The sequence below is a fragment of the Lathamus discolor genome, chromosome W (assembly GCF_037157495.1).
Source record: "Lathamus discolor isolate bLatDis1 chromosome W, bLatDis1.hap1, whole genome shotgun sequence".
Classification (NCBI taxonomy): domain Eukaryota; kingdom Metazoa; phylum Chordata; class Aves; order Psittaciformes; family Psittacidae; genus Lathamus; species Lathamus discolor.
In genome coordinates this window covers 25,057,492-25,080,937 of record NC_088908.1, presented here as the reverse complement: position 1 = coordinate 25,080,937, position 23,446 = coordinate 25,057,492, and the positions used below count along the sequence as shown (strand labels likewise).

General features: G+C 43.5%; 1 protein-coding gene across 3 annotated transcripts in view; it reads left to right on the top strand.

Annotated features, from left to right (window-relative positions):
* The first annotated feature begins 287 nt into the window (after nucleotides 1–287).
* The window catches only part of LOC136004300 (phagosome assembly factor 1-like), a 61,592-nt gene continuing 38,433 nt past the window's right edge, over nucleotides 288–23,446 (top strand). The window contains exons 1-4 of one of the 3 annotated variants that reach the window (XM_065660677.1): nucleotides 288–310; nucleotides 664–801; nucleotides 9,247–9,329; nucleotides 16,970–17,053. In XM_065660677.1, coding sequence (XP_065516749.1) covers nucleotides 738–801; nucleotides 9,247–9,329; nucleotides 16,970–17,053 — 231 coding nt within the window. In that variant the 5' untranslated portion in view covers nucleotides 288–310; nucleotides 664–737. The other 2 variants (XM_065660676.1, XM_065660678.1) reach the window with 2 other exon arrangements.

Below are 23,446 nucleotides of genomic sequence, written 5' to 3'. Positions count from 1 at the left end.
TTATGCACACTCTCAAGGTCCTAATGTAACGTGGCAGGCTGTGGCAGAGTGTAATCAGGGCTGGTGTTGTGGGTCTGGTGACAAGGACAGGGGGTGGCAGTGGGGCTGCACCCACCACCTGCAAGACAACCCTGAGTCTCCTTAAGCGGGATTCGAACCCCTCTGTCCCCTTCCCCAAGCCGACACCTTTCCCCTTCAACCACGGCTGGTGGGCGGGGCGTACTCTCCCTTGGCCACGCCCTCTCCCCGCCCCATGCGCGGGCTCGCCTGACGGCAGCTGCAAGACAGTTTTTCAGCAGTCGCAAGTAAGGTGGGTTGTGTTTTCGCAGTGCGTTGGGAGGGGTTGTGTTTTGTGTTTTTTTTCGCTGGGTCTTGCTGGTACGTCTGGGGGCAGCGGTTTCTTTTACAGCCGTTGAGGCGGGATTTTTTTGTCATGGCGGGAGGAGCAGCGGCTGCCCGCGCTCTGTGCCCTGCCCTGGCAGGGCGGGCGCGTAGCGAGCGGGGCCGTGAGGCGGCGGGGATGGGTGGGGGGCTGGTTGCTGCGATGGTCTTGCCCGCGCTCCTTGCTCCACCCGGTGTCAGGGGCTTCGCTGTGGGCTCAGCGCTGCCCCATTGGGGTTGGGGGTCAGGGCGCAGGCTGCCATCGAGCTTTCTTCCGTCCAGTTTCCTTCAGAGGTCCGGCACAGCTACCGGGTAACCTGCGGTGCCAGTTTGCGGCCTCCGCGCTACCTAAGCCAATGCTAGATCTGGAGGTGGTGCCCGAGCGGTCTCTGGGGAACGAGCAATGGGAGTTCACCTTGGGTAAGTATGTGCCCACCTCCGTCCCCGTGGGGATGAGAGGGTAGTTCGGGTCTCCTCATGACCTGTAAGGTTTCTCTTATTGCTTTCAGGGAATTGTAAGAGTGAAAGAGAGAGTCAAGGCTTGCCTGTTTCTGTCACAAAAAATACTAATTTTATAAGCTTTAAGAATTTTAAGTCTCATCTTTAGATTTTGCAGTGTGTTGTGCTTTGTTCATCAGTGTCTGTGTTTTTTTCTTCTTTTTTTTTTTTTTTTCTCCTTTGTTTTGTCTTACCTTGCCATCTTGGACTAGCAGTTTTTTAAATGACTTCTGAAAGATGAGGCATGTGTGTATTGATTGTCACCTGAATATATGTCAGGTGATACCCAGCATCTTCAGCTGTGCTAATACTGAGATACTGTGCTTTTTCTGTACAAATCCTTCATAAATGAGTTGAGTTTTAAAATTTCTTTGTGCTGTTGCTGAATTGCGACAGTATATTGGAGAAGGTAAAGTTTTAAGAGCAATTCTCTGTTAGAGAACCAGTATTTTTCCCCACCAATAATGTGTGCTTTTCATGTGTGTGAGAGGCCCTTCCCTACCAGTTATTGCTCTGTTTACTGTGATGAGAAAGAACTTTTCCCTAGCTGTTGGAAATTTGGCTGGTGCTCGTCCCAGGACACTTAAATGTGCAGTTGAAACACTGTGTGGATTCTTCAGATGACCCATGTTTTTAAGCAGATAGTGGTAGTCCTTAAAACTTCAGAAAATCATAGAATAGTTAGGGTTGGAAAGGCCATTAAGATCATCTGGTTCCTGCTTCCCTGGATCATCTAGTCCACCCCCCTGCCATGGGCAGGGATACCTTGCACTAAACCATGTCACCCAAGGCTCTTTAGCCTTCTCGTCCTGAGGCTGAATAGCCTCAACTTTTTCAGCCTATCTATCTTCATACGGGAGGTGCTCCAGCACCCTGATCATCCTCATGGCCCTCCTCTGGACTTGTTCAAGCAGTTCCGTGTCCTTTTTATGTTGAGGACACCAGAAATGTACACAGTACTCCACGTGAGCTCTCATGAGAGCAGAGGGGCAGGATCACTTCCTTCAACCTGCTGGTCATGCTTCTTTTGATGCAGCCCAGGATACGGTTAGTTTCTGGGCTGCGAGCGCACACTGTCAGTTCATGCTCAGCTTCTTGTCAACCAACACCCTCAAGTCCTTCTCCACAGGGCTGCTCTGAATTTCTTCTCTGCCCAACCTGTAGCTGTGCCTGGGATTTCCCTGACCCAGCTGTAGGACTGGGTCAGTCACTTGGCTTGATTGCACTTCATAAGGTTGGCATCAGCCCACCTCACAAGCGTGCAAAGGTCCCTCTGGATGGCATTCTTTCTCTCCAGCGTATCAACTGAACCACACATCTTGGTGTCATCAGCAAAGTTGCTGACAGTGTGCTCAATCCCACTGTCCATGTCGCTGACAAATATGTTGAACAAGACTGGTCCCAACATCGATCCTTGAGGGACACCACTTGTTACTGTTTTCCAACTGGACATTGAGCCATTGACCACAACTCTTTGTGTGTTGTTATCCAGCCAGTTCTTTATCCACCGAGTGGTCCATCTATCAAATTGATGTCTCTCCAATTTAGAGACAAGGATGTCATGCGAGACTGTCGAGCGTTTTGCACAAGTCCAGGTAGATGACATCAACTGCTCTACCCCGTCCATCGGTTCCTTAGCCCCATCATAGAAGGCCCCCAAATTGGTCAGGCAGGATTTCTCTTTAGTGAAGCCATGTTGGCTGTCACCAACCATCCCGTTGTTTTTCATGTTCCTCGGCATGTTTTCCATGCTGTTGCATGTTTCCATAGCTGTTGCATTTTTAGAGTGATTGATTGAGATACCAGCATTAGACTCTTCTGGTTTTCTGTCTTTGCTGTTGCTTTGTCTAAAGCACAATTAATGGTTTTAGTAGCTTGGCTTATGCAAACAGGGGTTCTGTATGGCAGCTGCCTGTGTCTGGCAAGACTTATGATGCTGCTGTTGTCACCTGTGACAGCAGGGAGACACTCTTCCCTAAAATCACTGTTACACTGCTGCCACAAGCTTGGGTTGCACCAAAGGTGTGGTCATGTGACCTGGAGTTGTTTATATGGACCACATTGAACATAAAGGGCTGTTTATGCTGCTGTGACTTCCAAGTCAAGTAGAACTTGATGGTTATAGGGAGGTTTAGAAGTGCTTTTGGAGGGTAATTATAGTATCTCAGGTCCCACCCTTTGAAATCTCAGTGATCTCTTGATACTGCTAACATGTTACTGTGCTCTCTTGGCTCTGTGAGGCCTTTCATGATCCTTTAGTGCCTATGTTACCTGAAAAGAAATGCAATCACAAATTATATACTGTGACAATTTTCATAAATACTGGTTTCCCACCATTCTCCTTATAAGAATGATAAAAGGGAAGAGAGAAAATGATCTTGGGGTGGTTTTTTTTTTTTTGTTTTCTTTTTTTGACTCCCCAAAGCCTGTTAATGCAGTCTCATGGTTAAAGTTACACACTGTGTCTTTTTCTGTGTGTACACACACATGCATGCATAGATGTGAGAGGGAGGAAGCTCAGCTGTAATTCTTGGAGTAAACATAGCCACCATGTGATGTGTCTAATTAGCATGTCCTGCTGGTACAGAGCAGGAGGCTGACTAGGTATTAAGATATTTAATTTTGTCTTGTGATGTATGAAAATGGTCCCTGTTGATAAAGCTGTTTGAGTTGTGTTGGTGCTAAGGAGGCTGGAAGTGCTGGTGTAAATGGGGCTGTGGCTACCAGTGGTATTCCATTTGTGATTTGTTTAGATCTGCTTTTAAGAAAGCTAATGGCAGTATTCCTGAACTGCTGCTGACTCTAGCTTCCAGTATTGTGTCCATAATGAAGATAACTGAGGGAAAATGCCAGGAAAAGTTTTTACATGAGTTTTTGGATTGTTTCTTGCTTTGGTGTTGAGTCTATGGGATCAGAGCATAAAAAATTCAAGCAAGGCTGAGTTTTGTGTTCAGTTAGGTACCTGTGTCACTGCACCTCTTGGGCTACATTCCTGCTGTTTTAAAGGAAAACAAATACTTCTGTAGTGCTTATAGCTGTATTAGTGTTCAAGTTTTGTATGACTTCTAAGGTATGCTTGCTTTTTTTTTTTTTTTGCTTTATATATTTTTCCTACTAAGTTTCACTTTTTATATAACATGTTACAATTCATCTTCTTTTAGATTTTTTTTGTCTTCTCTTTTAGTCTTTATTCACTCTTCTACCCCTCTCCCCTTCAAGACACTTAGTCTTAGCATAGGCTAATGTTTCAAGCCTTGCTGTTCATGACCAGTGCATGTGAGAAGCGTGTCTTTGCCACTTGTAGCACCCCAGCATTTAGAAAAGGGAAAAGTCTCCTATGCGAGAGTCCTAGAACTGATCTCTGTGGGTATTTATTATTTGCTATGGCTCAGTTTGGTTGACTGTCTGATGTGTTGGAAACTGCATCCCTGTTCCCTCTGCCTGGTGAGCAGGGGAAAAAAGAATTTGTTTTCCTTCTTGACTGCAGAGGCTGATGAATGTTGAGGAAAAGGGGGCGTGTTGTGTGTGTATGTGTGTGAGTGAGAAGGGTGGAGAAAAATAACTCCGTTTCTTTATTCTTCCTTTGGCCCTCTGCTGATGGAGGGAAAGGGAGGATACCAGATCCTCAATGTCTTAGGTTCTGTGAAATGTTCTTGGAGAACTTAAGCTCCTCATTGCAGCTTTGCTAAGCAACCATGTGGCAAAATCTCAATTCTCAGTTGCTGAACACTGAACAAAATCAGTCCGTGTCCATTTGCTTGCAGCTTGAGAAAGCTTTGAGAGTCACATGAGCCATCTGTTTGCACACTTACAACCAAAGATTTTTTTAAAAAGAGCTCATGTTCTTGCAAGTCTCCTAGAAAAACTGACTTTGAAAATGGTTTTTATGCTTTTAAATTACTGTAATTTTTTTTTTAATCATAGCACTTACTAGGTTAAGAAATGTGAAGCTTTCACAACAGTATTTTTCATCTTAGCTTCCTGCTGTTGTTGATGGCTTGGGGGAAATCCTGCCTGACCAATTTGGTGGCCTTCTATGATGGGGCTACAGAATTGATGGATAAGGGTAAAGCAGTTGACGTCATCTACCTGGACTTGTGCAAAGCGTTTGACACTGTCCCACACGACATCCTTCTCTCTAAATTGGAGAGATATCAATTTGATGGATGGACCACTCGGTGGATAAAGAACTGGCTGGATGGCCGCACACAAAGAGTTGTGGTTAATAGCTCGATGTCAGGCTGGAGACCGGTAAAGAGTGGTGTCCCTCAGGGATCGGTGTTGGGACCGGTCTTGTTTAACATCTTCATCGCTGACATGGACAGTGGGATTGAGTGTGCCCTCAGCAAGTTTGCCAATGACACCAAGCTGTGTGGTCCGGTTGATACGCTGGAGGGAAGGGATGCCATCCAGAGGGACCTTGACACGCTTGTAAGGTGGGCTGATGCCAACCTTATGAAGTTCAACCATGACAAGTGCAGGGTCCTACACCTGGGTCAGAGCAATCCCAGGCACGGCTACAGACTGGGCAAAGAAGAGATTCAGAGCGGCCCTGCAGAGAAGGACTTGGGGGTGCTGGTCGATGAGAAAATGAACATGAGCCGGCAGTGTGCGCTCGCAGCCCAGAAAGCCAACCGTATCCTGGGCTGCATCAAAAGGAGCGTGACCAGCAGGTCCAAGGAGGTGATCCTGCCCCTCTACTCTGCTCTTGTGAGACCTCACCTGGAGTATTGTGTGCAGTTCTGGTGTCCTCAACATAAAAAGGACATGGAACTGCTGGAACAAGTCCAGAGGAGGGCCACGAGGATGATCAGGGGACTAGAGCACCTCCCGTATGAAGACAGGCTGAGGAAGTTGGGGCTTTTCAGCCTGGAGAAGAGAAGGCTGCGTGGAGACCTCATAGCAGCTTTCCAGTGCCTGAAGGGGGCCTATAGGGATGCTGGGGAGGGACTCTTCATCAGGGACTGTAGTGACAGGACAAGGGGTAATGGGTTAAAACTTAAACAGGGGAAGTTTAGATTGGATATAAGGAGGAAATTCTTTCCTGTTAGGGTGGTGAGACACTGGAATCGGTTGCCCAGGAAGGTTGTGAGTGCTCCATCCCTGGCGGTGTTCAAGGCCAGGTTGGATGAAGCCTTGTGTTGGATGGTTTAGTGTGAGGTGTCCCTGTCCATGGCAGGGGGGTTGGAACTAGATGATCTTGAGGTCCTTTCCAACCCTAACCATTCTATGATTCTATGATTCTATGTTTCTGTTCCATTTTGAAAATATTATCTAATATATAATAACTGTCTCTTTAAAACTCAGCTGCTGAGACTACATGGCAACTCCTATTTCCTAGGTAATAGGAAACAGTGCTGCTTTACTGTGTGGCTCTATGCATTTTAATTTTATTACTATTATTCAGCTAATAATTATTCTTTTTGATATTATATAGAATCATAGAGTCATGGAATAGTTAAGGTTGGAAAGGACCTCAAAATCATCTAGTTCCAGCCCCCCTGCCATGGGCAGGGACATCTCACACTAAACCATGTCACCCAAGGCTCTGTCCAGCCTGGCCTTGAACACCGACAGGGATGGAGGATTCACAACTTCCTTGGGCAACCCATTCCAGTGCCTCACCACCCTTACAGTAAAGAACTTCCTCCTTATATCCAATCTAAACTTCCCCTGTTTAAGTTTTAACCCCTTACCCCTTGTCCTATCACTACAGTCCCTAATGAAGAGTCCTTCCCCAGCATCCTTGTAGGCCCCCTTCAGACACTGGAAGGCTGCTATGAGGTCTCCACTCAGCCTTCTCATCTCCAGGCTGAGCAGCCCCAACATTCTCAGCTTATCTTCTGGTGTATAATTTCTAGTTGCAAAAAGAAGTTGTTTCTAGGCTAATGTGACAAATCTGATAGGAACAGTTGTATATAATATTTTAAAATTTAATTACTGTAGCTCTTATCTATAACCCTGTTTTGCTGAAATTTTATTTCATAATTGCAAAAAAGCTGCAAGGTTAGGGGTGTGACAGGCATGTATATATATATATGGAAAGAGAAAGGGAACTTTCACATTTTGGTACTGTAGATAATGTTTGAAAGCTGCTTTGGAACATGATGTACAGTCTGAGTTTGAGAGGTGCAGCTGATAACTACAAATTCAAATGCTTGAATTGTTACATTAATAAATGTATAGTTCTTGTGGTAAATTTGACCTAATTAAGGCATGTTTCTTAATGTTTAAAAACTAGAAATAGAGACAAGCAGGGCAAGGAATGTAAATAGAATGTCAAATAACTAATCTAAATTGACTTGCAGTGATTGGACAGAGCCTTGGGTGACATGGTTTAGTGTGAGGTGTCCCTGCCCATGACATGGGGGTTGGAACTAGATGATCTTAAGGTCCTTTCCAACCCTGACTATTCTATGATTCTATGATTAGTAGGGAAATACAACTTCACAATTATGAGCTCATAACCTCCATTTATAAAGGCCTGCTTTGAATCCAGGAACACATTTGGGTTTCATTTGGAAAAGCTGCAGAGAATTTAAGTGTGATAAAGGATGAGATGGTGTTGTGGTTTAAGCCTAGTTGGTAACTCAGAACCACGCAGCTGCTTGCTCACTCCCCCCCTTCTTTCCCCCTGCTTCCAGCAGGATGGGGAGGAGAATCGAAAGAATGTAAATTCCACAGGTTGAGATAAGAACAGTCCAGTAACTAAGATATAATACAAAACTACTGCTATTACCACTAATAATAAAAATAACAATAAGGGAAATAACAAAGGGAGAGAATATAATTGCTCACCACTTGCCAACTGCTACTTGGCCTGAGCCAAGCAGTGCTCTACCCCTTCCAGTTAACTCTCCACAGTTTCTATACGGGGCATGATGTGCTGTGTTATGGAATACCCCTTTGCGTAGTTTGGGTTGGGTGTCCTGTCTTTACTTCCTCCCGGCTTCTTGTGCCCCTCCTCCCTGGCGGAGCATGAGACTGTGAAAAGTCCTTGATTGGGGTAAACATTACTTAACACACCAGTGTTTTTAGTTGTTGCTATCAGCACTGTTCTCAGACTAAAGTAAAAAACACAGCACTGCACCAGCTACTAGGAAAAAAAAAAATGACTGCTACAGCTGAACCCAGGACAGATGTTATGGAGCTATTCTTTCTGCACAATCAGCTGTTTTATTCCACTTTCAAGAAATTTATAGCTGTAAAGATTAGTTACACACTGAAGGGAACCCCTCCCCTTCCCCTCCCTCCCCCCAAAAAAAAAAATCAAAAAACAATCAAGTAAAAAAAAAAAAAGCCTTTGGAATTGTGTTAGAGGGTAAATGACTATTAAGTGTACTATAGAATCATAGAACAGTTAGGGTTGGAAAGGACCTCAAGGTCATCTAGTTTCAACCCCCCTGCCACAGGCAGGGACACCTCACACTAAACCATGTCACCCAAGGGTCTGTCCAAGCTGGCCTTGAATACTGCCAGGGATGGAGCACTCACAACCTCCCTGGGCAACCCATTCCAGTGTCTCACCACCCTAACAGGAAAGAATTTCCTCCTTATATCCAATCTAAACTTCCCCTTTTTAAGTTTGAACCCGTTACCCCTTGTCCTGTCACTGCAGTCCTACAGTCCCTGATGAAGAGTCCCTCCCCAGCATCCCTATAGGCCCCCTTCAGATACTGGAAGGCTGCTATGAGGTCTCCATGCAGCCTTCTCTTCTCCAGGCTGAAAAGCCCCAACTTCCTCAGCCTATCCTAATACGGGAGGTGCTCCAGTCCCCTGATCATTGAACCAAATTGTTTAGTAAACTGAGAAGATAAAAATTCCTTCCTTGACATGAATGTAGCTGTATTGGCAGCTTATGTGGCCTGTTAGGTCTGAGGGGAATCATTGCTCTGCTTTAGTATTTGTATCTATCCTCTAGGACTGCTCAGTACTTAAGCTTGTTAGAGGGTCTGCCATATAATGTGGTCTGGTAGCCTATTGAATGTGTAATGGAGTGTTCTAGCCAGTTCTAGTGCAGTTTGTTTACCAGTTACTGGATTATTGACCCCCAAAATTAGAAAATTTCATGCATGGATTGCATAAAGATCTGTGCTTTTTCTACCTGAGCTTTGCTGTTTAATTTTGTTGCTAGAGATACTTTTATGTATGCCTAACCAACTGGTAGGTAAGTAATGATACTTCTGTTTGAAGAAACAGGTCTGTGCTGATAGAGTGAGTCAGGCAGGCTTATTTGTTGGTTGCATACCTTTCTGTTGTAATGTCCTATTTGTTGATGGCAGCTGTTACCTCATCTGTAACCTTTCTGTTAAAAAGAACTGTTAGCTGGTCTTGGAACTGAAGAAATCCAACTGGTTTTATTCACAGGAATGCCATTGGCTCAGGCTGTAGCAATCCTTCAGAAACACTGTCGCATTATCAAAAACATCCAGGTTCTCTACAGTGAGCAGGTGAGTAGTGCATGGTCTGGCTGGGTCACTCACCTCCTTGTGTTGCAGAATTAAGGCATTGGGCTCTACACTGATACGGTGTCATGCTAACATACATATTGTATGAATTGTGGAGCTATTTGAAATTCAATTACCCAATTATTGCCACCATATCAGAGGTGTAGCTTTTAGAAGTTTCATGTTAAGTGTAATAATCCTCAGCACAGTGCAGTGATTTAACAGGTATCAGTCTTGTATGTGCAGTGGTGAGGTAGTATTGTTTTTCCTTTAAGAAGGAAAATGTTCTGTAGTTATCTCGATAATTTAATTCTAGTCTTTTGATATTATCATTGTCATGCATTGCAGTGTTTTTGAAGTACCGAATCACTTGCTACTTCTTGTTTTCATCAGTGGTGATGAATCCCCTGAAAAGACTTCCATACTTTCTCTCTGGATCTGCAGAAAGTGAATGCAGTGATTTAAACCAGCTATAGATGTTTTAATCGTTCTTCATAACTAAACATTAAGTTCTTAGTAAGTTTGACTTCCATCAGAAAGAGGACTAGAAGTGAAACTCTTCTGCTAGATGAAATAAAATGAAGGAAGTGGAAGGGAAGAGATGGGACAAAGGAGGATTGTGACTCTCCAAATGTATATTATGTGAAATGTGTATTAATCAGAAGATATTCATGTGTTGTAGATTACTGATTTTTGCATCAGGAAAAAGGCAAAGTGCTAGAATGTCAGGTTGTACCAAAAGGCTGATTGAGGCCAATGTGTTTGCAGTGAATGCTGAGAGGCTAAGGAACAAGCTAGACTGGTGTTTAATGCTGGGTACGTAGTTGATGTAATTGAATTATCCTTTTATGTTTCACTTATGTAGATTTAAGGGGTTTATGATGACTGAATTGCAAATTGAAAACCTAGTTCCTTGTATTTAATGAAGTACTTTTTCAAATCTACTAGTGTTGTGGTTTAAGCCCAGCCGGCAACCCAGAAACCACGCAGCCGTTTGCTCACTCCACCCCCTTCCTCCCCCTGCTTCTGGAGGGATGGGGAGGAGAATCGAAAGAATGTAATTCCCATGGCTTGAGATAAGAACAGTCTAGTAACTAAGGTATAACACAAACCACTACTGCTACCACTGATAATAATAATATTGATAAGGGAAATAACAAGGGAAGAGAATATAGCTGCTCACCACTCGCTGACTGATACCCAGCCCAATCTGAGCAGTGATCTAGCCCTTCCGGGTAACTGCCCCCAGTTCATATACTGGGCATGATGTGCTGTGGCATGGAATACCCCTTTGTGTAGTTTGGGTCAGGTGTCCTGTCTCTGCTTCCTCCTGGCTTCCCCTCCTCCCTGGCAGAGCATGAGACTCAAAAAGTACTTGGTCAGACTAAACATTACTAAGCAGCAACTAAAACCATTGGTGTTATCAGTGCTGTTCCCAGGCTGAAAGTCAAAACCACAGCACTGTACCAGCTACTAAGAAGGAGAAAAATGACTGCTACTGCTGAGCCCAAGACAGTATCCACCCATTATTCCATACCATTCACATCATGCTCAGATCCCACATTTTCAAAATACTGTCACTCTTATCTCATAGATATACATATATATACATCCACACAGAGAGAGAGAGAGATCATTCCTTAGTGCATGGACCGATCCCTATAAAGCTCCCGAGTTCATCAGGTCCATGATCTCAGGCTCCATCTCTTGTAACAGTCTTTCAGAGCAGGAGAGGCTGTGATGTAGTCAGTCTTCCAGGCCTCCCCCTATCTATACTTCTTCTCCGTACCAAAGAGGCTTTAACAGCTTGGCTTCCTTAATTGCCGCATGTTTCACACTTGTGAATAACCTGGGCAATAGTGTTCATTGCTAAGTCCACCCCTTCATCATGAGTCCATCTATATGTTGCATCTCTGCCCTGATGGCCTGAGGTGTCATCGGCCCACCGGGCTCAGAATAATTCACCCTCCCTTTCAGCAGTTTCTGCAACTTGTTGCTGGGGACTCCATACAGCTGCCTTTCATCTCCAATGTTTCCGAAGCACTGGAGGGACCCAATGGACTAGATACTTGCCCATACTCTTCCACACACCCTGTCACTCATGACTGTCCAGCCTTGGGGAAAATTTCTTGGTCCTCCTATATTGTTGTCTCAATCCTAGACAAGACCCAAACACGTCTCTGCTGAACTTTCGAGATTAGATGAAATGGTCGTGGATAAAACACACTCTGTATGTGTGCCACCATGGTGATCCCCATCACAGTCAGCAGGCAGGTCTCAAGGGTATCCAAAGTCCATTCAGAACCTTCAGAACTCTCAAATGATGCTGCTGTACTTGTCACTTGGGCTGGTGTAGCTGCTGTGCTTGGACCTGGAGTAGCTGCACTGTCTCTTGCAGTCGGTGTTTGAGTAGCTGCTTTACTTGTTGCTGGGGTTGGTGTAGCTGCTGTGCTTGGAGTTGCTGCGTTATCTGTTGTAGTCAGAGTTTGAGTATCTGCTGTACTTGTCACTAGGATGTGTGGGAATGTCTCCCTCATAGGCTGACCACCCGAGGAGGGGAAAAAAGATGTGTAATTGCTAAACACTTCCATTATATACCTCCCAAGGTATAGAGGTGGTGACCACACTGGGAATGCAAGCCAGATCAGTTTCATGATCAGTGATTCTGTTGTATTACAAGTCGTTACCATAAAGTACAATGAAACAAGAACCTTAGCCCAAGGCCCCCAGCCGATAAACACTAACACAGCAAATACTGGCTGTAAGTAAGGTACGACATGCTGAAACTGTGAGATCAAGAGCAACAACTTTGAGAGCCAATAAATCAGCATTGTGACAAGTGACTATTAATCCAAAACGATAAATGCTTATCACAAATACAATTAGACACAGTCCTGTCAGATCTGTTGTTATCTCAGTCCTTTGTACCCCACGTTGGGCACCAAAAAGAGCTGTCATGGTTTAAGCCCAGCCGGCAATCCAGAACCATGCAGCCGCTTGCTCACTCCCCCCCTTTTTTCTCCCCCTGCTCCCGGAGGGATGGGGAGGAGAACTGAAAGCATGTAACTCCCACGGGTTGTAATAAGAACAGTCCAGTAACTAAGGTATGACACAAAACCACTACTGCTACCACCAATAATTATAATAAGTGAAATAACAAGGGGAGAGAATACAACTGCTCACCACCCGCTGACTGATACCCAGCCTGACTGGAGAAGTGATCTGGACCTTCCAGGTAACTTCAGCCAGTTTATATGCTGGGCATGACCTGCTGTGGTATGGAATACCTCTTTGGTTTGTTTGGGTCAGGTGTCCTGTTCTCTGCTTCCTCCCAACTTCCCCTCCTCCCTTTCAGAGCATGAGACTCAAAAAGTCCTTGGTCAGAGGAAACATTACTGAGCGACAACTAAAAACATCGGTGTTATCAGTGTTGTTCCCAGGCTGAAAGTCAAAACCACAGCACTGCACCAGCTACTAAGAAGGAGAAAAATAACTGCTACTGCTGAACCCAGGACAACTAGTAATAATAGGTGGGCCAAGGAAAGCCTCTATCTTCTGCTGGATACTATGGGAAACCTAGTGACTAAGGATGACAAAAAGGCTGAGGTACTTAATGCTGCTTTTGCTTCAGTCTTTACTAGTCACACCAGCCATCCTCAGGGTACTTGGTGCCCTGAGTTGGATGGCAGAGATGGGGAGCTGATTGAAGTCCCCATAATTCAGGGAGAAATGGTTAGAGACCTTCTGCTCCAGTTAGACATATACAAGTCTATGGGTCTGGATGGGTTACACCCAAGAGTGCTGAAGGAGCTGGCAGAGGAGCTTGATAAGCCACTCTCCACCATCTATCAGCAGTCCTGGTCTAGTTGGCAGGTCCTAGAGGACTGGAGGTTGGCCAGTGTGATGCCTCTCTACAAAAAGGGCAGGAAGGAAGACCCTGGGAGCTACAGGCCTGTCAGCCTGATCTCAGAGACAGGATAGGTCATGGAGCAGCTGATCCTAAGTGAGATCATAAAGCACGTGAGGAAAAACAGAGGGATCAGGCCCAGTCATGAAGGGCAGGTCCTGCTTGACCAGCCTGATTTCCTGCAATAAGGTGACCTGCCTGGTTGATGAGGAAAAGGCTGTGGACATTGTCTATTTGGATTTAAGTAAAGCATTTGACACTTTCTCCCACAGCATTCTCCTGGAGAAATTGGCTCCTCATGGCCTGGATAAGAGGATTCTTCACTGGATTGGAAACTGGCTGGATGGCCAAGTCCAAAGAGTGGTGGTAAATGGCAGCACATCTAGTTGGCAACTGGTCACTAGTGGTGTCCCTCAGGGCTTGGTGTTAGGGCCAGTGTTGTTTAATATCTTCATTGATGATCTGGATGAGGGGATTGAGTGCACCCTCAGTAAATTTGCAGACAACACCAAGTTGGCTGGGAGTGTTGATCTGCTGGAGGGTAGGGAGGCTCTGCAGAGGCATCTGGACAGGCTTGATCAATGGGCTGTGGCCAGTGGTATGAGCTTCAACAAGGCAAAGTGCCAGGTCCTGCATTTGGGCCACAACAACCTCATGCTCCAGGCTTAGGGAAGAGTGGCTGGAAAGCTGCTTGGTGGAAAAAGACCTGAGGGTGCTGATTGATGGAGCTGAACATGAGTTAGCTTGTGCCCAGGCAGCCAAGAAGACCATCAGCATCCTGGCCTGTATCAGAAATAGTGTAGTCAGCAAGGCCAGGGAAGCCATCATCCCCCTGTGCTCGACACTGGTGAGACTGCACCTCGAGTATTGTGTTCAGCTCTGGGCCCTTCACTACAAAAAAGACCTTGAGGTGCTGGAATGGGTCCAGAGAAGGGCAACAAAGCTGGTGAAGGCTCTGGAGAACAAGTCTTATGAGGAGCAGCTGAGGGAACTGGGGTTGTTTAGCCTGGAGAAGAGAAGGCTCGGGGGGACCTTAATTGCTCTCTACACCTACTTGAAAGGAGGTTGTAGTGAGGTGGGGATTGGTCTTTTCTCCCAAGTAACAAGTGATAGTACAAGAGGAAATGGCCTCAAGCTATGCCAGGGGAGGTTTAGACTGGATATTAGGAAAAATTTCTTCGCAGAGAGGGTGATCAGGTATTGGAACAGGCTTACCAGGGAAGGTAGAATCATTGTCCCTGGAAGTGTTCAAAAGCTGTGTAGATGAGGCCCTCAGTGACATGGTTTAGTGGTGGTCTTGGCAGTCCTGGGGTAATGGTTGGACTTGATGATCAGCCTAGTTGATTCTATGATTAATGCATGGGAGCATCTGTCTGGCAGTAAATGTATTCCTTGGTGTTTGTATGCTTTGGAGTTTGTTAGGTTTTCTTACCATGGTGCATTCCAGAATTATTTCTAGGTTTGTTTAGATAAATTATGAGATTCCTGATCCTCTCAGGTTTGTAGAATCACAGAAGGATTAGTGGTCCAGTGCTAAAAAGCAAGGTATACTGCTGTGTGGCTTTTTATGCCTCTTGGAAAGCTGCATTGTGCTTGACCATGTACATTGCATTTTTTATTCTATTTGAGGGGGGTGTTAGAGTTTTTCTCTGCAAACTGTAGTAAGTGTAATGATGTTTTCAGCATCTGCATAGTCCAACAAAATAATCATTCTTAACTTTGTGGAATAGTGCTGATGCTGGGGTTTTTTTCCTTTATATTATTCTGATTCAGTTTCTTATACCAGTGCAATTTTTCCCACGTGCCACTCAGGGACTGCAGCTGACTGTCTGATTATATCCTCACCTGCATGCAGAAAATCATGCACTTCATTAGTAGCTGAGCACAAAGAGCTGCTGCTGCAGACCTTAGAAGATTTAAAGCTTTATTTAAACTTTGCCATGCACAACTTTTATGTAGTTAGACTATACCTAAACAGTCTTCAAGTCTTTCCTCTTTGTGTTCTAAAAAAATACCTTTGAGCATAGTGATCAAATGTTATTTAAAATTGTTGCATGTAAAGCACTGAATTTCTGATCCTGGAACTCCAGTGGCAAGTATTTCCTTTTAAAAAATTTTTATATTATGATTAAATGCAATTAGATCTGCCCACTGCTCTCTTTTAAACTTGACATATATGGGATACCCAAACTGTGCCAAAAAAGCTTGATGAACCCTTTTCTGTGACTAAAGAATTTTGTCTCCTTTTTGGTCAGTTTAAGTGGGGTATTTAATTTTTTTTTTTAATTTTTTTTATTTTTATGTTTTCCTAAGCCTCTTCCTCTGGATTTGTGTTGACAGGATTGTTCAGTGATAACTGTAGATTAGCGGTGTAACCCCATATCTGTGTTCCTTCCTTGAGGAAGGACTCTCTTGTTGCCTCCCTGCATCATCTTTCATACTTGAGGTTCTAAATGTGTGCCCTTGAAACTCTTCTTCTATTAGAAAATATGCCAACATAGATCAGAAGCTATTTGCAATTATCAAGCTTTTCCTCAGATGTTGTTTTTTGTTGGGTTTTTCTTCCCACCCACTCAAAAGTACTTGTAATGCCCTCATTAATTTTTGGAATAACTTTAAGAACGTTCTGCTTAGAACTCAGTAAAATGCATGTGAAAATGCACATAAAGTATTCAGGCTAGAAGACAGTGATCATGTGACAATAAACAGGTGAGAGAACATAGGATGAAAATTAGACTTCTGACAGCCAAAACCTTCTCTCAGAAGAGCAAGGGGGAAAGAACAGTTTTTAAGATGGCTTGTGCTTAATTCATGAAAAGGACTGTATGGTGTGGCTGCTGGCTGCTGGCCTGTATATGCCCCAGATGTTTCATCCCCATTCTGTCTTTTGCTAGGTAACTGCTAGGTGTGATTCCTTGGTTGTTGGTTTTTTTTTTTTTTTCCCCCTCTTTTTCCTCCTCTGAGGAGACAGTCGTGGAGGATAGAGCTTTTTGAAGGAAATGTGCTTTAGATGGCACATGATCAAATAGCTGAACTGCCAACTGATTGTGTACACATGGAATGTACCAGTACAGGATTGAACAGCTTCCACAGTGTTGTGGCAGACTGAGAGAGTGCAGAGCCTATAGAGACACCATTGAAGCTGGCGGAATGTCTCCTATTGACTCAGCAGACTGCAGATTAAGCCTTTGGTTGTTATGATTCACAGTAACTAAGGAAACCTAAATTCCCAACAGAAGAGTCTAAAGGCTTCCCTTTGAGGCCTGAAAAAGGCTGTGACAGTATTTGATTTTTGAAGTGGAAAGCCCTCTTACCATCCTTTTGTCAAGTGTATGTTTGATCCTGCTGTGAGATTTGGTGAGATGGGCTGTTATTTTTGTGTGCCAAGAATGCAGCAGACTGTTCCTGCATGATGTCTCTGATGCTAAACTTTGAATGCTAATTTTCAAGGTGGGTTTGGTGTCGTCCCCCCTGCCCCCAGTTAAAGCAATGGACAACTACCCTTTTGGGAGTTCTTGTAGATCTTACACAGGCACTTTGTTTTCTTTTCATAAGGAAACTGAGGGGGTGAGATGTTTGGCCGAATGTATTTTTGTTATGCTCATTCATTGAACAGTGTTTGTTTTCCAAGGATGTTTTATTTTTCCAAAGTAACCAATTTATACTCCTACAATGATCTATATCTTAACAAAGGAGCCTTGAAATTAAAAGTCTAACTTTTTTTTTTGTTTTACAGTCACCTCTTAGCCATGACCTGATCCTTAACCTGACTCAGGATGGAATCAAACTGCTGTTTGATGCTTTCAATCAGAGACTTAAGGTAGTAAAACACCCTTCCTGGAAACCACACAATGTAAACCAAAATCCTGGGATATGTTGATGCTTAACAGAGCATAAGAATGTGGTTCCTTTAGGCATTTAATTTGCTATTTATAGTGCTCTCTTGTGTTAATGAACTGCATTTTGTCAGTTTGGAGGTTAAATCATTGTTTATACGATTAAGATGTTTTACCATTGTACTGGGGACAAAAAGAGTGCCATAGGAATATAATGGTCCAGTGTGGTCTCACTTGTCCATCTTGAGACAAGGTGGAGCAGAAGCTGCTTCCTCCTATTCTTAGTTTTCAGTTGAGTTCACAGAGTACTCATGTGGCTGTGAGTGCATGCTTTCTTCCAGAAAGCAACATTCAGGCCTGTCATGAGCAACTGCCTCCTGCACTGACTCTGGTTTCTTCTGGATGAGTTTTTGTTCTTGTGGTCTTGTGATCTTATCCCCCTGTCGTGGTTTGAACCCAACCACAAACCTCTTTTACTCACTCCCCCCCTTCTTGCCCTCCCCCTGCTCCTGGAGGGACGGAGAGGAGAATCAAAAAGAATGCAACTCCCACGGGTTGAGATAAGAACAGTTTAGTAACTAAGGTATAACATAGATCACTACTGCTACCACCAATAATAATAATGATAAAGGAAATAACAAGAGGAAAGAATACAACACCTCAACACCAGCTGACCAATAACTCGCCCCACTCCCCCCAGCCCAGCACCGACCGATACCTCGTCCAACCCTGCAGACCCACTACCCCTTCCGGGTCCCTCCAAGTTACATCCTGGGCATGACGTGCTGTGGTATGGAATACCTCTTTGGCTAGTTTGGGTCAGGTGTCCTGTCTCTACTTCCTCCCGGCCTCCCCTCCTCCCTGGCAGAGCATGAGGCTCAGAAAGTCCTTGGCCAGACCAAATATTCGAGCAGCAACTGAAAACATCGGCGTTATCACCACTGTTCCAAGGCCAAAAGATCAAAACACAGCACTGTACTAGCTCCTAAGAAGGAGAAGAATGACTGCTGCTGCTCAACCCAGGACACCCCCAAATGACTGTATGAGTGTAGCAGTGTGCTATCAGCTGAAACTTGAGCTCTTCCTGTGCTTTAAATGTATATATAAAATTGTTGAATAGCAATCCAAATTAATAGTTGTTGGAAGTACTTATTTCTCTAGTAATAACCTGTAACACCATGGTATGTTTGCATTTTTCTTTTTCAAAATCTATTTTATATTAACTATAAAAATACATATTTTGAAACAATATTCAGTTCAAATTGTGTTCAGATGGGGGACAAGTGAATGCTTTTTTGCCAGATTTCAGTTCGGAATTGCCTTATGGTAGTCTCTGTTCATGAAGTCATCCTGTAATAATGGGATTTTTATTTTTATCAGAGGTTTAGAACTGAATTATTCAGACTGCATATGTGAATTTACAATTTTTAAGAGAATATGTTAAATTCTGTCAGATGATTCGGAGAAAACTCCAGGAACAAACTTGCCAACAAAGTTTTCAAGCTGACAAGCAGGTATTCTTTATTGTGGCGCTGAGAGACACAGAGGATAGCTCCACCTAATGTATGTCTCCCCAGTTGCCACACAAGCTATCCTTTTATAGTCACTGGGCATACATACATATTCATGAGGCTACGTATTGATTACGTCATTTTCCAGAAAGCTCCCCACATGCGTACAGAATTGTGGTGGTCTCTAAGGGTCGTTTACTTCTTCCAACAATCTTCATCACTTCTGACAGCCTTTGAAGCATGCTCAGTAGATGCTCATACCGGTTTAATTGGTTTGTTAGCACCAGAGACATAATAATTCTCCTGTCCTCCTACTTATCAGTTAGTTTAACTGTAGCCCATCCTGGACACCTGCCATTCCCAGATACTCCTTATCCCTGTGTCCTGTTCTAGACTGTTTTTCTTGAAACTATGTCAACTATAAAGATTTATCTTGTGTGAGAATTCTCAGTATGTTCTCTAGCTGTACTCTATTTTTTCTCTATGTATCCTGCACCTCAGTAATTTTCCATTGCTACTGTTACAAAGCCATCAAACTTAACATTACTTAAAACTAATTCTAAAGGTTTTTATATTCCATTTTGTGATTTTCTGTCCCCCTTGTTTCAAATCCCCCCTTTTTCTGTCCTTTTGCAAATTCTTTTGCAACATTTTATATGTTACCATTGCCATCAAAAGTCTTTTTGAAATAATTTCCCGTTTCTACTTGGTGCTTAATTTCATTCCTTTTCCAATCTTCATAATTTAACATAGATTGTTTACAACACCAGAGAGAACATTGTATCATACCACAAGTAATCAATATTAAAATAATCAACACCAATATTCCTGCAACCAGTTGCCTCAACCAGGAGAGATCAGGTAACCATGAAGTTAACTTTTTCCATATTTTTTTCAAAACCTCAGGAGGTGTCATCCATTGCCATTTAATGAAATATCTTAGTTTGTTTCCAAATTTCTTCCAGATGTGTTTCAATTCTGCCACTTTGGTCTATATAGGAACAACAGCTTTCATTGATCATGGAACAAACCCCTCCTTGTGATGCCAATAACATGTCTAGATCCATTCGGTTTTGTAATACCACTTTAGACAGGCTGGTTATCTCTTGTTGTTCTTCCTGGATTATATCAATATTTTTATTTTCCATTTCCTCTATAGTTGATGGGATATTTACAATTGCTTTTTCTAATTCACTTACTCCCAAAGATGGAATTAGCCCTCTTACAAAACTATGAAATGCAGTGTGCCGTTCAATAATAGGGTTAAACCCTCGCTTAATCCGTTTAGCAAAACTTCTAATCCAGGTCCCGGAAGGATACCTGTCGATAATAGTAAAATTGGGTATTACAGCACCTAAGGTGCATGCCCCCTTCCATTTGGGGGGTAGAATCTTATAAGCATTTACTCCACATAACCAATACTATCCTTTCCCTTTAGGAACGGGCCACCACTGAACTACGATACCATCTATATTAATAGTATGATTGCAATTTGAATGGGGACATACTTCTGTGGCATTTAAACAAGCATGATCTGCTACCCTGGTTCCTGGTGTAATACATCTTTGTGCACAGGTGTAATATTTCTTACTTGGATTAACTATTCCAAATTTTAACCTTTCCTTCGAATACAGATTGCTAGTGTTAACCCACAAATTTGTCCATGAGGCAGTGTTATGAATTGGAATTCCAATCAAAGGGAGATCCAGGCTTTCTCCTGATTTAGGCAACTGTGCACATACCCAACAGTCGCTACGATTAAAAACCTTAGTGACATTCTGCACTAATTTCAGGTATAAATTCTGGTCCCAAGCTTGTGCGTGAATTATCATAAGAGTCCAAATCATGATTGACGCAATTTCATACGCAAGGGTCCTGAAGGTTTGATCTGCCCTGTCTTCTCTGGCTCTGGTGCTTTCTTTACTATTGAATAATGTATCCAAGCAGGTTGTTCCTTTATCTTCACTTCTGTAAAGGTGGTCAGTAATCTCTGGTATGGTCCGCTCCACTTCTCCTGTGGAGGATCTCCTGAAAAATTCTCAACATAAACCCAGTCTCCAGATCTGAAAGGGTGAATCGGATAATCCAAACCTCTTGCTCTTGTCCCCACTGTTCTTTTATTTATCTCTTCCAATTGTTTTCCCAGATTGATCAGAAACTGTTGGAGATAGGCTTCCCCCACTTCCTGAAGACTTTCTCCTTTAAACTGGGACTGATATGGTCTTCCATACAAAATCTCAAATGGGCTAACCTCATCTTTTGACCAAGGTTTAGTTGGAATTCTTAATAGAACCAGTGGTAATGCTTGGTACCAATATAAATTTGTTTCCTGACATATTTTACTAATCTGTTGTTTAATCAGATAGTTCATCCTTTCTACTTGCCTGCTGGCCTGAGGCCTGTATGGAACATGGAGTTGCCAGTCCATTTCTAATTTTTTGCCAATTTCTTGTAACAATTTTGCACTAAAGTGTGGGAATCGCCAGGAGACGAGCTCATCAGATGATGACCAACAAGTCTCAGTTTATTGCTAAGCAGATGGATACTTACATACCTTGCATACAGAGATCATTGGCTTATAGCTTTTACATGTTACAGGATCATTGGTTCGTAGCTTCTACATGTTACAGGATCATTGGTTTGTAGCTTCTACATTTTTGCAGCTACACCGTGCACCCCCCCACCATCCTCCTTCTCATGCACTTATCACTTAGTGGCCTTGGCTGTGATTGGTCATAGTATGTTGCTGTTTGCCGGTGTCCTTCATTTCCTCATTATCTGGCATGAGAGGTTTGCACCATGTTCTACACAGATGTCTTGTTTCAGCTTGTTGATGGGAACGTGACCTTTTGACCTTTTTCGACAAGCCACTTCTCCACAATTCCCCCTTTTTCTTTATAAAGGAATAAGGACTGAGTCAGGAGTCGTTGTAAACAAGCAGAACAACATTGCAAAGCATAACAAAGTAACAAACCCCCTATAATTATGAGACCTATAACGGCGAAGCAGCTTGTAAAGCAAACGTATATGCAGCTCTATGAAGTGAAACTTCTAAAATCAGCTAAATATTTCTGAAGCGCTATAAGCGGGTTACATAAAAGATAATTTGACAGACTATACAAAAGGTCTTTGTTTCAGCTAACTCTGGTGAAGATGCCTTATAGACTGACAACCACCACAATATAATTCTACTGTAGGGTCACACTGATGACCAAAAACTACAGAGTTATCGAAGCACTTGTTGTATCACCAATCTCAGTTGTACCACTATATGCCTGTGGCCGTGGACCGGATCTAGGAGGGCGACCGTGCTCAATGAAAGCTCTGTGTTGATTAAGGAGTTAAGTTCTTCTATTAGTGGCTGTAGCGCTCAGCGCAAGCGACGCTCCTCCCGGGTCTGCGAGTCAGGGTCCATACACCAGCTCGGAAACGCCGTCACGGGAGCTTCTGCAACAGCCAGCCGGTCTTAGTCACTTGGATGGTACCCACAAGGGTCCTGCAGGAGCACAAACACAGGCGTAACCACGGCCCAGATATATTACTTCTGCCGGTCCCTGCCACAAATCTGTATTAGGATCTCGATAGTACGCCTTAAAAGAAGGCTTTATCTTCTGTTTGTACAAAGTGCTTAATAACCGCTGGAGTTTGTTCATCACCAAAGTGCATAAATAATTTAACGTAATTTCACCCATATAATCAGCATCGATGACACCTGGAACAATGAATAGTCCTTTCAACGCAGATGATGATCTCCCCAGTAGCAAGGCTAGTCTCATAGATTCTTTTAACAATTCTGGACCTAGCTGGACTTGAGCCTCCTTAGTGGAGAACTGTCCAGTTCCCATCAGGTGTTGTAATTGCACCCCAATCAGGGGATCTCCCTGGCCTCGCTGAACTGCAACCGCCTCTTGACAGGCTTCCTGCCAATACATGTTCCATAACAACAACTGCGAAGGGGTGAGGATTAATTTCACAATACTTTTAATATAACAGCAAATCTGTTCCCCAAATATATGACAACATTTGCCTAGTGGGTTCAAACTGAATGCCTGTAGAAAAAACAGTTTGCCTTAACTGAGATAGCCATTTCTAATTTAGTGGAGACATTTCAGCATTTACTGCCTGACCTTGAGCGTTAATCTGGTACTTAACAAGAAAGGCGAGAATCTTTTCCTGCAACAATCAAAATCATTGTTTGGAAATCTATACAGAGAGAGGCTTTGTCAATCTATCACCTGGATTCGCATTTGTCTACCTGTGCTCTGCACTTTACCTTCTTTTCTTCTCTCCCCCCCCCTTTTTTTTTTTTTTTTTTTTTTTTTTTCAAAAGTTGTTCACTCTGTTCTGCACGGCTACAAACAGCAGCCTGCTCAGCAGCAGCTACAGCTGCCTGCCTGCTTCAGCAGCAGCCATAAATACCTGTCAGCAACCACACTTTTGCATTAACTCTTTCTTGCCTGAAATGTTAAACCCCTACCTGTTAAAAACTTTTACATGAACACGATAACAAAAAAAAATACATAGAACACCATCTGCTCTCATCACACACACACACATACGTATGCATATGGGATCCCACAAGCACACTCCACACAACTACAATATTTGAAACACAAAATCCAGACAATCATTACTCCCACTACACAGTCCCACGTACAGAACGTGGCACAAGGACTCTGTGAAGACTATCAGGAAACCAGCTCCAACAAGCATCATCCCAGTGTGAGGTGGCAGGCTCAGCCCTAGCGAGCGTCCCCCCAGAGGCTCTGCCTCCCCCACATCGCATGAGGCTTGGGCTTTTATACTGATCAAAATGCGCACTCATTCTGACACAGGTGGCCAGCCTATGTCAGAAGAAGTGGCCAG